The sequence below is a fragment of the Megalops cyprinoides genome, chromosome 2 (genome assembly GCF_013368585.1).
Source record: "Megalops cyprinoides isolate fMegCyp1 chromosome 2, fMegCyp1.pri, whole genome shotgun sequence".
NCBI classification, from domain to species: Eukaryota; Metazoa; Chordata; class Actinopteri; order Elopiformes; family Megalopidae; genus Megalops; species Megalops cyprinoides.
This window is the reverse complement of record NC_050584.1, coordinates 36,146,693-36,164,425: the sequence shown is the minus strand read 5'-3', so window position 1 is coordinate 36,164,425 and position 17,733 is coordinate 36,146,693. Positions and strand designations below refer to the sequence as shown.

The 17,733-nt window shown below is 38.3% G+C and overlaps 1 protein-coding gene across 1 annotated transcript; it reads right to left on the bottom strand.

The window, feature by feature from the left end:
- Window positions 1-1,021: 1,021 nt before the first annotated feature.
- LOC118772902 (major facilitator superfamily domain-containing protein 8-like) lies at window positions 1,022-14,423 on the bottom strand. Its single transcript, XM_036521562.1, has 12 exons — window positions 13,798-14,423; window positions 9,878-10,063; window positions 8,874-8,936; window positions 8,526-8,645; window positions 8,341-8,420; window positions 7,656-7,971; window positions 7,481-7,554; window positions 6,877-7,090; window positions 5,145-5,267; window positions 2,438-2,568; window positions 1,951-2,061; window positions 1,022-1,652 (listed from the first exon to the last, which is right to left on the bottom strand). The coding sequence occupies exons 1-11, from the start codon at window positions 13,871-13,873 to the stop codon at window positions 1,975-1,977; spliced, it is 1,470 nt and encodes a 489-aa protein (XP_036377455.1). The 5' UTR covers window positions 13,874-14,423; the 3' UTR covers window positions 1,022-1,652; window positions 1,951-1,974.
- Window positions 14,424-17,733: the final 3,310 nt, after the last annotated feature.

The following is a 17,733-nucleotide window of genomic DNA, read 5'->3' as shown; positions in this document are numbered from 1 at the left end:
CTGAACTTTGTTTTCTTTCATGAAAGTGTTTGCGTTTGAATTTACCCTGGTGACATCCAAATTCAGCAGAATGTTAACTCTAATTTGAAACTGTAAATTATCATTAGTTGCATAGGTATGCATGCTGATGGCATGAATAATTTTACTTGTACTTGGGTACTCACTATCAATTTTTTTAGTTCACCACAAAAAATAAACATTTTGAATAATAAAAGTCACAGAAAAGTCACAGAAGTCACCGAAACGTTATGGGGTATATATTGTATGATTGATTTCTTTAAAGACAGCATGAATCTGTTAAAATGTTCTATGTCTGTTCCCAGCAGAGTAGAAGAACTGCATCTGATAGCACACTTACAGAGTGGTTAATATTTTTTTATTTGATTTATAATTCCCAAAAAAAAAAAAAAAAACTCATATCTTCCCTTGTCATTAAAGGATTTGTGAAAGAGTCTAAGTTATACGTGTTTTATATTTACCACACAGTCCATATCCCCATAAAATTAACAAATAAATAAATAAATAATCTCAATTTGAAAACACTTAATCACAATGGCATGTTGTTTACCAGTTACTCTTCTCATGGTTATGGAACAACCAAAACCAGGGCTCTAGTGACCCCTAGGGGTCACTGAGCATAGTAATTAAAGGGGGTACTTTAAAATTCTCCAAAAATAAGACTATTCAGTGTACACTAAAATTTTTAAACGTCCAATAAAATTGTCGATAAAATATGTGAGTGCAACCTCTAATGCTGTCCTATATACATTCTATAATGTGTATGAAATTACAACACATATATTTTAATGACCCATTGTAAACAGCAGTGAAAAAAGCGATATCTAACACAGACAGCATATGCTTAGCATTAAATGGAGGTTAACACTGCTCTCACCCCCCCCCCCCCCCCCCCCCTCAACCCCCCAAGATGGTTTGTCTTACTAAGGAGCCCATTTAATCCTGAATTAATTTTTTCCTTCTGGAAAGAAGACAGAACATCAATAATTTCATTTGGTCAACATTAGGATAATAGGTCTTACTTGTGGTAAAAACAGGTATGGTAAAATACATCCTTTGGAAAGAAATAAAATTAAGCATAGCTAGTTATTTTGTTGCAGAAAATATACTGTGAATCAGATTCTTTTCAATCAAGGCGTCTGTGTGATTGTCTGTGGGTCGTAGTGTCTGCACTTTACTGTACATCTGTAGCAACAGGAAAAGCTATTACAAGGCTAACTCACATGTATGCAGTTGAATGAGCTGTACAACTGAGTAGCAGTATATTTGTTCGTTTAACCTTTTGTGACTGAGTGTCATGTATGGTGCATGTGCTTCTCGAAGTACGGCTTTCCGTGTGCCATGCAGCACACCACATTCTATCATTACCTTTTTGGTTTTTAACATTAGAGTTTCCACAGGAAATATAACAGGACAGTTACATTCATCATGTAGCGTTGCAGGTGGTTGATATGTTTTGGCCAGCTGAGCAGAAGACGCATTGGACATGGGCAGAGAATCTGTGTACCACTTCAACATTATTTTCCCACTTGCTACTCCTTCTAGACCCCTGCAATCACTCCTACACCCAGTGCACAAGGGGCAAAGAGGAAACGGAGAGCTCGTGTGGGATGAAGGGCAGGGGCTTCACACACCTGCAGAGAAAGACAGCACTGTATTTTTCCTCAAATATTTTTAATTGAATATTGTTCATAAAACATTTTTTTAATTGCAGTTACGATTTTTATTTTTTTTATTATTCCCTTCAGTTAGCTTACAAGAATTTGTTAAGTTTACCACAGTTGAAACAGCTACAATATTACAGAATGATGAGTTTATTAAAGGCATTGGTCAATGACTTAATATTAAAGACAAACTGAATCCCATAGTTATTTTTGAGTTTTAAATTTAGTTTTCCCAACTGAAAAGGGGGGACATGAGTACATTCTCTACCTTAGCTCTGATCTGTGAGGGCACTTAGCTCTCTCCACACTCCTCTGAGCTGTCAGCATGCTGCACCACGCGGGGCTCAAGGAGCCGGTCGTATGAAAAGACCATCATTATCTGAGAAAGGCATACCCATGCAAATGAAGTTTTTATTAATAAAATGGGAAAAGAAAACGGCAGTCACCATCTTACAAGGCGGTGTACAGCACATGTTCTGAAAATGGGTGGCTTCAACCTTTTCACGCTTTAAAAAAATGCAAAGGCAAAAACATTTGTGAACTTCCATCTACATTGTCCTGAAAAAGGTCAGCGTGCAGACCTCATACGAAACACTTTGAGTCAACACTAACTTTCAGAATCCACATAAGCATAATCTAAAATGCCATTGCTTTAGGTTTTTCCCCCCACATTTGACACACTACCTGAAAATTTACCCCTGAACATGCAAACTTATAGAAAACATAAGCACACACAAACACACATGGGTACTCACAGTAAGCAGAGCCAGCAGGGCAACCATCACCCCCAGCATAACATAGAGGTTGTCCGTCAGGCCTCCAGCCCAGAGAGGTCCCAGGATGGTGGCTAGCCCCCCAACCGAGCGACGGACCCCTTGACTGAACCCTGCACAGGGACACAAAGTTACACGAACAATACATGTGGCTGTCGCACGTGTCCCAGCAAACACTTTTTTTTCCTTTTAGGTACCCAGCTCATGAATTATGAACAAAACCTCCCCATAAATAATGCAGAGGGTTAGTAAGACTCTTACAAATAAGCCACACTTCACTCCAGAGATTCTTAAAGGTCATTTAAAAAATTGTTAACTTTGGAAAATACATGTATAATGTATATTGTATATAAAAAAATACCTGATATCTTCAGGGATATTTGATAATGTTTTTCATTGCTCCACCCAGTTTATTGTATGGTGTCCCAATTATAAATACTATTATGTAAGATAAAATGCACAACTGGTAGAGCAGTTTTAAAAATATTTAACACATATTTCACATTTTTTTCAATGCCTCTAAATAAATATACTACTAACTAACAATGACTTGTAAAAATACTACTGTTCATACTACAGATCGTAACTAGGTGGTATATACATAAAAGAAATGGCTTTCTTTAGAAATCGTATTTTACGTGTACCTGTTATATGCTCTGATTTTCTTAAGTTTTGAATTAAAGTTGTTATTACAGTTTTTAGAGCTAAATATATTTTGCTCAATCAAGCAATCAGTCAAGCTAATCTGACACAACATCTAAATTAGAAAACTCACGTTTAGTCCCTGTCTTATTTTTTTTAAGTTTTAGTAATATTTATTCTTTTTTATTGTAAAGCATTCTCAAAAATCTATAATTACTGAAAGAGTGCATTTTAATGTATGTTATAGCTCAGTAAAAAAGAGCCATAAAATAAAGCATGACTTGTTTTCATTGGTCCTACAGGTTTTATTTAATTTAAGCCCGGTGCAGACATTACCATTACTGTCGCCTCAGTTCAGCACATTGATAATACAGGTTTGCCACGATTCTCACTGAAATTCCACACACACATACTCAAGTCATACCCCAGCTTAAAACATTAGATCATATAGTGTATCAGATGGGAAGGAGAGCTTTTTTTTTGCAAGAACCAAGACTTTCAGGTCAGTATCAAGTAGGTTTGACAATGTCACCCATTCCTGTTCTGCACAGGGTTTCACAAGCAATGAGGAGCTGTCAGCAACTGTAATAACAATACTGTAATAAGCTAGCAAGTCACAATTGTTTTTCTATAAGCAATCAGAGCATGCCAAGGAATAAGAAAGACACAATGCAAAAGACAGTATAATTTTTTGTCCTGAAGTCATAATCAGGGCTTTATAACCTTATAGGGCAGCATCAGTGACCAGTGGGTGGCACTATATGGCTCTGTAATCGCTGAAGACTCCTATGGTAATGATACTTACTACAATTCCCCAATTTCAAAACTCTTTTGGTGTGTCGGCCCACCCTCCACCAATGCTGAAATAGCCCCATTGTGTAGCAGTGCGTCAGGTTAATGCACAGCAGTGTTAATTTCATCGAAGAAAAATGTTCGTCAATGAAACTTTTTCCACAATGAAAACGAGATGATGACTAAATAAAAATGCACCTTTGAAAATAAAAACCACCCATTGGTCGAGCACATTTAACATGGCCGCATGCCTCCTTCAAGTGAAGGACACGCTCTGCCAGATTGCAGCTGACATGGGATGGGACAGTCTGCTTCCCAGTGAGTGGCAGAAGCTGTGTATTGGAGAGAGGCGCTTTCCTCAAACTGAATCGAGACAAATAGAACTGGTGTACTGTATTTGTTGCCACTGCCAGAACTGACTTTGTCTTGCAGTATAGGTTATATGTACTGACTGCATTGTTGTACTGTAGTTAATTGTTTTTCCATTTGCACTACTATTCTAAACAACCAAGTGAAAAAAGACAATATTTGCACTGACTTTGTTTTACAGTGTAGGTTATATGCGATGCCTGCACGCATTTGCACTGATTTTGTCTTACATTGTAGATATGCTATATGCACTGAGTACACTGTATTTAATTTTAGCTATTCTTTTTTAATTTGCACTACAATGTTAAACAACTGAGTGAAAAATATTTTGAAAATAAATAAATGTCGATTGTCAAATTTATTTGATGAACAGCCACAGAATGTAACAGCCAAAGAATTCCTTCCACATGACAACAGCCACATAATTATGTACCAGCATACAGCGCATGATACAGCCTTTCTGGTTGTTACTGTATTATTAAATGCATCAAGTTCTACTATAGCTGGGAGTCCCTGGCCCTGAGAAGAAAACCTAAGGAATGTAGCAAGCCTAAGAATATCTGCGTGCTTGATGAAATCACTGTAATGATTTCATTTTAAAAATGCAAATTGACTTAAATGTGACAAAAATGCATTTGGCTAAAATTTGACTAGACAAGTTTTAGTATAGTTTTCATTGACTAAAACTACAAATGATCAAATGACTATAATATGACAAAAACAAATATGCATTTTAGTCAAAAAACTAAATCTAAGACAAAATCACCTGCCAAAATTAACACTGAAGCAGTGACCTTTCTTGGGTTTTCAAAAATCGTCACAAACCTTTGTTAAGAATTACAAGCACAAATGTGCTTAAGTGCTTTCACAGCGGAGTGTTTCTCACCTTGCGTCTTCTCTGCTGTTACTTTAGAAAAGAGGGAAACCTGGGCAACCGCAACAAATGGAAGCCCCAGAACCTGCAGGAATACACCGATTATGAACTCTGCCAACTGCCAGGAAAACCCACCTGGAGGAAAGAGAACAAGAGAGTGCTGAGGCTGGGGAATGGGTAATATGAAGGGAGGTGCGCATGAGAATGATGGTCAGTGGTTAGTGGTGACACTAGATGACTGTTCAGAATGGAAAACTGAATCTAGACACCATGGTATACTACACAGTACTGAACAGACTTGTCTTGCTCAACCTTTCAGGTTAGTGAGTTTGCCTGCATCAATACATTTGACTGTCTACATTAAGAGCAGCCACTATATAGTATTTCACAAAAGTACTTCTCTCAATTTCACAAGCTAGAATGTTAAATAAATTAACAGCATATAGAGCATCAGATTTACCTTCATTGCAAAGGTAATAAGAAACAGACCACTGCCCGTGAAACTTATAGAGGCAATACTTCACTATGCTGTTTGCAATTCAAAAAGGCAGATGACACACAGAACAAGGCAAACAAGTAGCTATCACAGTATTTTTCCATTTTGTAGCTGCTTAAAATATGGAGAAGTTATAAAGACAACTGAAAAAACAGCTGGACACACAAATGAATATTGATAACTATAAACCTTTTTTAGGGTGTTGCATTCAATTACAGCACTCAAAACTGAATTGAAACTCATTTTACTAAGGAGCTTACTGCAGTTTTCAGCATCGACTCTAGAGACTCCAGGACAACTGATGGAACCACAGGCAGTGATGCCGCCTGGCAAGCAATGTTATCAAAAGCATATTGCTAGTTTGTGGTAGTTTACACAGCTAATCCTGGCTCTGATGTCTTGACAGGCCTCAAAATCTTAAGTGAACATTTATTTAAGTTTGATGGTGTTCAACAAACATGCGCAAACATTTTCACCGCAATTATGACAAGCACTCTCAAGCTCTTTGACTAATGATATCCCTGGAGCCTTACTTCACAATACTGTTGCACCAACTTTGATTAGCTCTTCATAATGTTTGTACTGCTAAGTATGATATCTTTGGTTAAAGAAACTATTTTAAAACTACACAGCTAAAGGGCAAGAGATGTTTTAAATGGTAACTCTGAATGTGACAATAATATCCCAGTGATACAGTATGTCTCCATTTAGCACTGACACCTGAGTGGCAAGTTGTTCTGTGAAAAACATGACATGAGAGATGGGATGTCCACCTCTGTTTGAAAACACATTCAGATACCTTTGGGTGAAAAGCTACCAAACAACTTTTACACTTTCACGCAACTTCAACATGTACAAATCTGTGTTTATGTAAAAACAGTACACATCTTTTCCACATTTACACTAAAACAATAATCATTGCAAAGCCATGTTAGCTGTATTACTTAAGAAAAATCCGTGTTAGATATTGTCTGACAATGAACAGCCTTTGTGATTAGTATTGTGTGAAAGCTACATATGAAAAATTACTTCTTGTTAACCTAGATCTGCACCTTTGAAATGCTATTGATGTTTTAAACACAATGTTTCAAACACAAAACACCTGCATTTGCAAATACTTCAAACATAAGAAAATGTCACTTCAAATACAAAACACTTTCATAAGCAGTGTATCTAAAAATACTTCAAACATGGGAAAGCATCATTTCAAACATGAATATTCTTAATCCAATTCTACACGGTACTCACCCTGGGGGTTAGCCAGGAAGATGAGGCACCAGATACAGGAGATGTTGCAGATGATCAGTCCCACAGCCAGGACCACGCGCTCTGCAACACGGCCACTGAGCCAGCGCACAAAGAAGAACCCAGCGATCACCTCCACCCCACAGATACAGTACATTATGCTGTTCTCCAGCTCCCCAAAGTTGAAGTACTTCTGGGTCAGAGGGGTCACCATGGTCTGGGGGCCAGAGAAAGACAACCGCATGCTATGTTGACCATATCCTTTACAGCATGTTCCAGACCCTAAACAATGACATAGTACATATTCTGTTGACTTGTTGATTCATTTCAGAGGAAGAAGCACTAATGGCAATTAAGATTCTGCAATCTGAGTACAAGGAGGGAGAATGAATGGTTGTAAAATGGAAACATTCATTCCATCTGCTGCTGTACCAGAGTGAGAAAATAGACACTCAAATTCAATCATAAAACTCTGTGTCTCTCGCATACCTGGTATGTTGAATATGTTTGATAATTAGTAGTATTTGTTTGTGAAGTTCTATAGACAGCAGTGGCTGCTGCTCTGCACTGGTCTCTCTGGATGCAGTGTAGGATGGGTTGGTCCTACCTCCAAAGCGGTCTGATTGAAGAGCGTGATGAATTGGGCCGTGAGCAGAACCACCACTTCCTCCTTCAGGAACTCTGCACAGAGTGAGACCAGTCACGCCTACTGCAGTCACAAGTTCTATACAGCACAGTCCAGGGTCTGAAGTGCCGTTAGGCCGACCACAGATGGGCCTCACCTCTCGTGACACTGAAGTTCTTGAAGGGATTTGAGGTCACTGACTGCGGTGGGGGCGAGGGTGGCGGAGTGAAGTGGGGCAGGTTGCCGTTGGAGATGGCGGGGTTCAACTGGCTGGGAGAAACGGCACCATAGGACCCAGGAGTCTCCTTGGGGCTCACCAGGGGCTTCGCTTCCTCAATCTCTCCCTCTTCCTCTCCGTCTGTATCCACCTCCCTTACCTCCCCATCCTGGTCCCTGGTGTCTTGAGGCGGGATATCCCAATACATGAACATCACTGGCAGCTGGAGCAGGATCCACAGCAGACACATGAAGAGCTAGGGGAGTGAGAGCAGACATGCAGTCAGATGACAACCCTATGACCAGTACTTGCAACTGTGTCAAGTGTATGATATAACATATGTGAACATATAGTTACTCCAGGCGTTAGTTTCTCTTCTTTCGTCATTGATCCCACTACTACATTTGCATTTTGCATGTGCTCTTAACACAGTGTAGAAACAGAATCCCCCCCCCCCATGTGATGCATAATGTATTTTGCAAAGGTCTATAATAGTACACAAAGTACAAGAAAAAGGAGCTCATATCATAATGTATGGATCAGAGATTGTACAGAGAAACTGGCACTTCTATCACACTTTTAACCAGAACTAAATGTAAAAGGATAGAGCCTTCAGAAATCTCACCCCCGGAGCAGTGTATTTATTCACAACAAAAGGACCCAGCTGGAAATCGCACAGCCTCAGGAAGATGTTGAAAGCTGGACCTGTGTAGAAAAAAGACAGAGATACCTGTGGTTACATCAGGACAGGATAGGCTGCACCAAGGCTCACTAGTGTACTATGGTTCCCATGCAGGAGAGGGTACTGACCGATCAGCAGCCCAGCCTGCCGGCATGCCATGACAGCTGCAAAGACCGTGGCACGGTCCTCTGGAGCGGTGCTCCGTGTAAGGAATCCAAAAATGGAGGAGCCAGCACCTGTCCCAATACCTACACACAGACCACAGAGCGCCCATGCAAGTTACACATCCATTTTCAAATCCATTTTCTGATAACCGAACGGACCATCACAGATTAATATTACCATTTCTCCCGATGCAATATAAAATCTGAAATTTTTCCAGGACTTGGCCATTCTCAACTGGTGATAGGATCAAAGGTTTAAGTAATTTCAAGAATACAGAGAGACTGATTTGAGGAGAGGTGCCATATACTCACCCGCCACCAGCCGACTGGATAGCAACAGCCACTTGGAATACCCCATAAAATACATGAAGTTTCCTGGAGGCAGGAAGATAGATGTAGGTGAAATGGTGCGGAATGACCTGCTTGTGTGTGTCTATGTGCACAGCATTATCTGTCTAGTGAGGGAGAGAAATTAACACTGAATGTGTATCATCTTTACTGGGTAGGGTAAACTGACAAAGACTGCCTGTCATGCAGCATGACCCTGGAAAGCTGCCAGCAAAGACTGAAACAGAGGTTCTTCACGTCGGTCTAATTTCTGTAATCTTTTACAGCATGTTCCTACTTGCAATATAACTGACTGATAGCAGGTATACATTTAGTGAGTGAAATAAAATCACTGCAACCGGTCAATGCTTCTCATCGTCTAGTGATGACCTGTACTGCACGTTGAGAAGGTTTTTGCGTGCATACATATGTTGCATTATCATTAAATTGAGTTTAAAATAATTTTGCAATCCTGAAATCATCTTCCGTTGTACATTTCAGTAAAGCTGAGGAATCAAACATACAAGTAAAAAACAAACGTCTCTCAATCAATGGTTGGCTTTTCAGGTTGTACAGAAAACAAGAATTAAAGAAAATACTTTCAATACAATATTTGTGTACTTGTCATTTTTTATCCTTTTCTGAACAGCAAATAATAAAATCAGAAAAAGACCCATTTTCTTTTCTTGAATGGTGTAAAACCCTGAGTTTCCCGTGTTTAAATTTTAAAATATCATACAAAAAAACTATTTTTATCGCACTTTGGGGGAAACATCCCCTTTACCACTCCCATCACATTTGCCTAACAGACACTCTCATCCACGTAAATGCAAATATAACAAACACAATAAAACACAATAGATAATAACAATAACAAACACAATAGCAAAACACAATATAAAAATAGGAAAACCACTAGAAAAAAACTGAATAGTGGTTTTAGACTCACTTTGGTATTGTAACTAAAGTCCTTCCTTCCTGACACTTACCCACAATCTCAAAGAGGTTGGCAAACAGGATGATGTTCTTGGTGGTGCGAGTCCGATCAGACCAGTGACCAAAGAGGGGGCCCGACAGCAGTCCACTCAGGCTGAACGCAGACAGGCCCAGACCCAGGAAGTAGGGCGCTGCCCCCAGTGTCTGTAGGTATCTCCATATCGTGGGGAGGATCACAGCTGATGCAGAGCCGCAGACACACATTCTGTTACTGTGACTTTCTGTTACCCTGGCATTTTAACAAAACTGTCACCGCAAAGCTGGACATTTTAGCGATTCCCATATTTACCATGCCAGTTTTATCGCTTTTTCCCTTAGAAAAGCAGTAGCAACACTTACTGTGACATACTCATGTACTTAGCATTGTTAGCATACCTGTTACCGTGTTACACCTACACTAAAAGAGTGAAAAATCATTTCAATCAGTATACCAATTATTTCATGATTAATGATTTGAGGGAATACTTATATCAATGGTTCTTCTATAAGCTATTCAAAAAAAGTTTTAACATATTTATTTTCAATAAAAAGCAAGTTCCACAAAAAATAGGCTACAAACAGTACATTAACATCATATAATACACAGTACCAGTCAAAAGTTTGGACACACCTACTCATAAAACAGTTTTTCTTTATTTATAATATTTTAGAATAACAGTAAGGCATCAAAAGTAAAATGGAATGACACAGTGACTGAAAAGGTGTTATAAACAAATGAAAATTCTTAGATTTTTTGAAGTAGCCAAAAATATTTTTTAAATTAATTTCATACATAGGCATCAACTTCACTATTTATATATTTGTCTAAGAAACAAATTTCAAGCGTTTAAGCATAAGTCTTTAGATCAAAATGTCTTACATGAATTCACATTCCCCATCTTAATCATGTTTGTCCAAACTTTTGACTGGTTGAATTATCATTAATCAGAGGTGAATGTTTTCAAATGTTAAGACATTTGGACAACAAGAACAGTCATGCAGTAGAGAAATGTTTTCAACAAATGGCAGTTGAAGTGGAAAGTTCATTTTCAAGTGATCTGCATTACATATTTAGAAAAGACAGGCTGAAATAATATAAATAATATTATTTCAGCCTGAAATAATAAACCTATAATGTAATGTACTTCTCATGAATCCTGGTTCATTTTAATTTCTAGTAATGTTAACAAGATATTTTAATATCACAAAATCAAAGTGTTGCAAAGTAAAATGTTGAAATTGTAATTGTGTCAATGCGTGCATGCTTTTATGCTGTCCTTTTTGCCATTTTCAGACAAAGGAAGTTGGAAGTTTGACAAATACTAGGCTATTAGTTCTTTTAAATAAAAATGTTAGTTTGAGCCACGATATTATGCCTAGAATAACAGCCAAGCCATGCTGAAAACTAGGTGGGACAGAATTGGTGATATTCACAGTGTTGATTGATATGTGATAGCAAAATAGTAGCTAAGTTCAGCACTTGACTATTTACTAAATGCAAATCACTTGTAAACTGACTGACAGCAAACATGTGATGAGTATGCAGGTACTAGGCATTAGGTACCTATCCCTTGATACACTAAACCAATTTTAACTGTGGTTTAGTGTAGTTTTCTAACTTGGAAAAGATTAAAGGAGGGTCAATCCATCTCAAAAGACTTGGGACTTTTTTTTTGTGAAAATGTTTATTGGTTGCATAGACATAAGTAAATTATTATTAGCCAGGTAGGCCTAAGCCATATTTGTTTGTGATGTGTCCTGTAATAAATCAACAATTTCAATACTATTCAAAACTAACATGGGTTCTGTGAACATCTTAGGGCCCAAGGAATCCAAATCAACAACCAAAGCCCATTTTAAGTCTCTAAACCCTATAATGTTAATATTTAGCTGAACAACATGAAATGATATTTCTCTACTTGTCTGACAAGTTGAATGGTGCTATCCTCCAAGGTAGATTGACAGGGTAAACTGTTTGTGTCAAAAACTGTGATAATTGTGATGATTATTTTCTTTTTGAGAGAATTACATTTATTAATTTTATTCTGTCTTCCTAACTGACCAGCTCAAGGCAGCAAAACCTCTTCTACTTATATCATTTGAAAATGATGAACCTGAATTTTCTAAAATTCTATGTAAATGAATTGTACATATACAACAGAATCTCCACAGGTCTCCACATGAAGAAATTCTGGATTCAACTACAAGACAATTTGTTTATTACTAAGCCCCCTTTAAGATGAAGACCCTTACGCTACACAATGGAGTCCATTTGAACTTTGACCACTGACAGATAAACAGAAAGGGGAATGACTGGAAACAGGAATCCTCAACAGAGCTGAACTTTCTGAAATAACTGAGCAGAGACTGACAAACCAATTACTTCACTTTCCAGAGATGACAAAAAAATACCCTGAGAACTGTAAGAAAAGGTAATGCAACATGCACGGTATGCAACATTCAGTTATAAATATTGAACAGGCCACATACCAAGGTTAGAGATGCAAAAACAGGTCTAAAAAAGGCCTCCCCAGCAACCGCATAGACTATTTGGAATGCAATTGAAACAGCCTGACAAGATCTTAACTCACTGGAGAAATTAGGGAAGTCATGTGTAATAGTGGTCAGTGATGACGAGGATATTGTTGCTATGCACTGTGTAGGAAAACACAGTCCATGATGTGTAAGTCAGGGGACCAAACTCTAGTTTTATCATAAACATGGGGAGGGGGAGAAATGTTCATTAACTAATGAATGTCACAGCTGTTTAGCGTTGCTACTCTGGCATACTGGAGCCCTACCCACCTCATACAAGCTGGATATTTTTTATTTAAACAACTCAGGGGAGACTGATCAAAGTTCACTATTCAGTCTCAATGTGTGTATTTTAACAGGCTTGGAATCCACAGGGCTTCAGACATTCAGCAAGTGCCTCCTGTTTGTCACCTGTCTAAAATGTCCTCAACAGATTTACATTTTTATGTTTGTTTAAAGAAACAACCCAAATCACAAAGCTATTCTTTCAGAGGATATGTACAGTACATAAAAATAAATGAACATCCCCCTATAAAGGAATTAAGTTGTGCATAGTTTACCTTGCTTTTTGTTAAGGTGTGTCTTACTGTGTGTAAGTATACTTACTGGGAATGGATGAAAAGTGAGACTGGGTGCACTCTCAAAATAAGAAAAGGAGAAATGGGTAGACTAAAGGAGAGAGCAGGCAAAGGAGTCACTGTGGCCTTCACTCCTGTGTTTTTGTTTAATGATTACAGTCCTGAACTCTGCACCTGAATCACTAGTATTGAGGAGGAGTAACTGAAATGAACTAAATTTAATGTCATTAGATTTTAGTTCAACACAAACCATGTGCTTGGCGTGACCAGTGAAGCCTGGACCTTGAAGCTATCCCAGACCAGGGCAGCACTCTTGGATTTGCATCCTACTATTCTGCAGATTATTGTCACCATAGGCCTACACGTTATTACAGTCTGCTAGTTATTGCATTATGGTGCTACAAACTGTATAACAAACAAGTTACTACACCAGTTGATACCAGGCAAGTCTTTGTTAAAAATTCACAACGTTACACATTAGCTAGCTAACTATATTTATTACAGCTAACAACAATTAGCCAACTGGGTAATTTAATCCAGGTATTAGTTAAACATTGCAGATGACTCATGGTGACAACCTGAAAAGCTAAATTAACTGGCTAGCAAACTCAGTACATGGAAATTGTAGAATAGCTAAGCTTTTAAGATAATGTATTTGGATATCCACCGTGATATGTAAAATTTTAGTGGTGTAACTTTTCAGATTTTTGTAGTGTAGACTCCTAGCCGTTATATAGGCCTATGATTTAAATTAATTTGGGTCCAGTCGAAATGATCAGCTACAGCTACATCTGACAAATTGACAAAAAGAAAAAACTTACCATATTCGATGCCACTTAAAAGGAAGATTAATCCGATTGTGAAAAATGTCAATTTCCTTTTTCGTCTATAATCCATTTTACAATTTGAGGTCGTCTGGAAATTGAAATTTCACTATTTCCCTTTATGCTAACTAAATTCGGCTCATGGCGGTATTTTAAAACATAGTTCCTTTGCAGTACGGTTTTTCAGTTTAATCAAAGAGACAGTGTGTCCAATTACCGGCCCCATCAGTGAAGACTCGGAAAGAATACAATGCGTTTTCCAAGTTGTATTAATCAGGTTCGCAAATTTGGTTCATACACTCACAGGAATACATCTATTTAATATAACTAACACGGGCATATGCACACTGTGCGCTCTCTTAAAGCAACTTAAAATGTCTACGAACTAATCTCTCATAGACAGGACAGCTGCTATGCTGCTAATCGTTTGCTACTGAATGCAATACAAATAGCTAGCTACACAAGCTACCTAAAATCCATTCATCCACACCAGTATTTCTTTGTCTGTTACCAGTGACAGCAGTATCATCTCCACTGAAGCCATGACGGTTTTTATTTGATAAATCCCACGCGACCAATATTAAATCTGACATTAACTGTGCGACAGCACGTTGCACCACAGATATGCAGTGCAGCACAGTACTGATGCACCCCTTCTTCGTTCAGAAGTCCTGCCTACGAGAAACCACTTCCGGTTGTCAGGTTTGCCCAACAGTGGAATGCAGCAAGGTGTGGTGGATACGTATAAATACATCTGTGGTATTGTCAAACATGCGATCTTTAAAATGAAATCATTTTAATCAATTACTACTTATCCTGCTCCAGGTGAATTCCCCCTATTTCATATTCAATCATAGGTCCCATTTCACTCGAAATTGTACTTCAGAGCCCACGTGATAGGACGGTAAAACTCATCAGTGTGTGCTAATGCACACAGGGCAGTACATAATCATTCTGTTCAAAACTGATATTGCTTTAAATGTTTTAACTTAGTTAAAAAAAAAAAAACAATACAACTCATCTTTTTGACTTTTCTCTTTCTTCTGCTTAGGATATGCAGACATTTGTAAAATGCTGACACATTTACCCAGTGATGAGTTAACAAATTCTAATTGTATCTCCTCTCATCCAATCAGCAGCAGACCTCCCCAGTGACCAGTGTCCTGTGATTCCTATTAAGGTGATGACACTGCAAGCTGTGTCGCACACACACACTGAAGCATTCAGTCTCACTTTAAATTGAATTTTCATCAGCACTGGCATGAGTATTACTCCACTATTAACTGTCAGGCAAGGACATTTATAAAGCTATGCCTAAAAAAAAATCTGTTTCACTTCTTGTAGGAGTTTTCTAGAAAGTAACAAGGGATGCAAAATAACCCCTAAACACTGTCCAAGTAATCCAAGAGAGCATCAGTTACAAAATTACCCACTAATTTCAACATTTTCCTGTACTTAGCAAAATCTTACCTCTGACAGATGAGTTGATGTATGTCATTATTTTTTTTTTCTAGTAGAGTGTTACCTCAATGGAAGTCAACTGTATTCAACTACAGGGATTGTAAATAAATATTTATTTGTTTATTTATTTAAAGAAGTATCTTTATAAAAGAATCTTCATCTACATGATTAAACAGCATATAGCAGGATACCCTTATCCCCGTTCATTTGGCTGACACTACTGCTCATGTCTTAAAAAAAAAAAAAAAACAGCTCTTTCCACTTCCTGAAAGTCTTCTGGAGTTGGCACTCCCTCCACATTACACTGACTGGCATGTTCAGAATCTACTCAGAAGTACATTAAGAACATTGACGCAGAGGCACTGCACCAGGGGCAGAGGCTAGAAGGCCAGTTTCCTCATGAATACATAGACTCTGGAGTCAACTTCAAACCTTCAAACCCTGAGTGTTTGAATCTCCTTAAAGTTGCATCAGCAACCCTTTTAAATACACTGAATTGCTTGAACACAGGCAAATGGAACACCTGGTGAATAATGGGGAAATAATGGTGAAAACTCAGAAACTCACAGATGTGGCAGCCCTAGTAGAGGTCTGATCCCCCTCAATCTCGCAGTAAATAACATAATAGTGGGTACCAGCAGTCTCAAGAAGACTGTATTTTGATTTTGACTCAAGAAGACTGTTTTTGCATTGTAAAGACCATCTGGATGGTCAGTCATCCTGTGGATTATCCATCTCCTATCTCTTATCCATCATCAGGAGATTCAGTAAGATTCTTCATACAGAGTAGTGGCTATTACCTACTGGAACTTGTCTGGTGCGGAAAGAGGCAGAATTGTTTAATGAATTATTTATCCCTAATCACTGTATACCTTGAGAATTGGTTTTTGAAGGTAGAGAAAAAAGGTTGACAAATATTTCTGCCTGTGTAACAGACTTTCAAGATACATATGCACAATTCTCCACCTAGAGTAGTCATAATGAACAACTGAATTTAATATTTCTAACGTCTACATCCTCGAATAAGATCCTTGCCCTACCTTGTGTCCTGATCTCAACACCTCCTCAAAGCAACCTGGGGCTGCTCGTAAGCACGTTTTTAAACAGATTTCTGTACTTTATTTTCTTAATAATTCACAATTACAACACATTTGTTTTGCAATTACATTGTCTGTTGAACCTGAAGATCACAGCTATCAGACAATGCAAATTTTAAGAAACGGCCAAAGCAGTGCAAATTAGCCAACTAACAAGGGCTTTATTAGATTATGATATAGTATCAAAGCAGCTGCCATTTAAAATGACAGTTACCTCTGTACTTCTAGCTAGGGTACACCGAGGCAAGACAGCTAGCTAAGTAGCACAGCTAACTAAACTTAACAGTACGTTGCTGTAACAGAAAACAATTTGGCTAGGGACTGACATGACATTCACGATTCTGTTCTTGTGGGCTTGCTTAAATCGCTAACATACGTCACCTGTCACTACAGTTCTTAGCAAGCTAAGTAGCATCAATTTACTTCGCTAAAATAGCTACAACTAATCAATAAGCTAGCGCAGCTAGTCGCCTGATCTTAAGTAACGTTACGTTAGCTAGGAAGTATGTAGCAAATTAGCAAGATAGTCATCTATCTACGCCGCTAGTTAGCTATGTAAATAATACATATACGATAACATCGTCATATTGATCCAAATCATGCAGAATCCTGAAGAAGTCGAGTTCAAGCAGTAAAACCCAAAGAAGTTTCGATTAGTAGATGTCGTACTAGCTAGCTAGCTGCATATCTTATTCTAAATAATTAGCTGGCTTTGTCCATTTGGATTAACGAAGTAACGTTAGCTAGCTAGTTAAGCAACTGATGTGCTTATATGTGAATAACAGCAATCAATTGAATAAGATCGCATAAACAATTTATTCTGCGTAAAAACGTTAGCTAGCTCGTCGTAATTGCCCCATGCATTTAGGAATAATCCAGTGTTTTTGCCTACATGTACTTTGTGAATTGTATCGTGTACTGATGCTATACAGCAAAGGCATTCCCATAAAACTGAACGCGCATACACTTTTCCGACTGTTATCGTCAATTTCCCCATATTTAACTAGCTACCCCTGGTGTATCAGTGGCTTTCTTACGTTTCACGCAACCGTAAACGTCAGTGTGAATGTGTGATTGTTTGCAGCCAGTTCGCTAAAATACACACAAACGTGTGCTTCCACTTCAAGTACCGCGCCGCTCACTCAAACGTCATTCCACATTAAGAACAACTTTTAGCCGTATTAACGCCACCTACTGGGCTGGAGTGTGGATTGGAACTGCTGAGACTTTTCTCAGACATTATTACTGTTTGCTGTAGAGACTAGAGAACATCTTTCCGGTATCATCAGGTTACTTTATCTCCGACGGGTTGGCCCTACGCAATGTCCTTAAACCTGACTGATTTAGTTGTTTCATCACGTGCCGTTTATTTGGG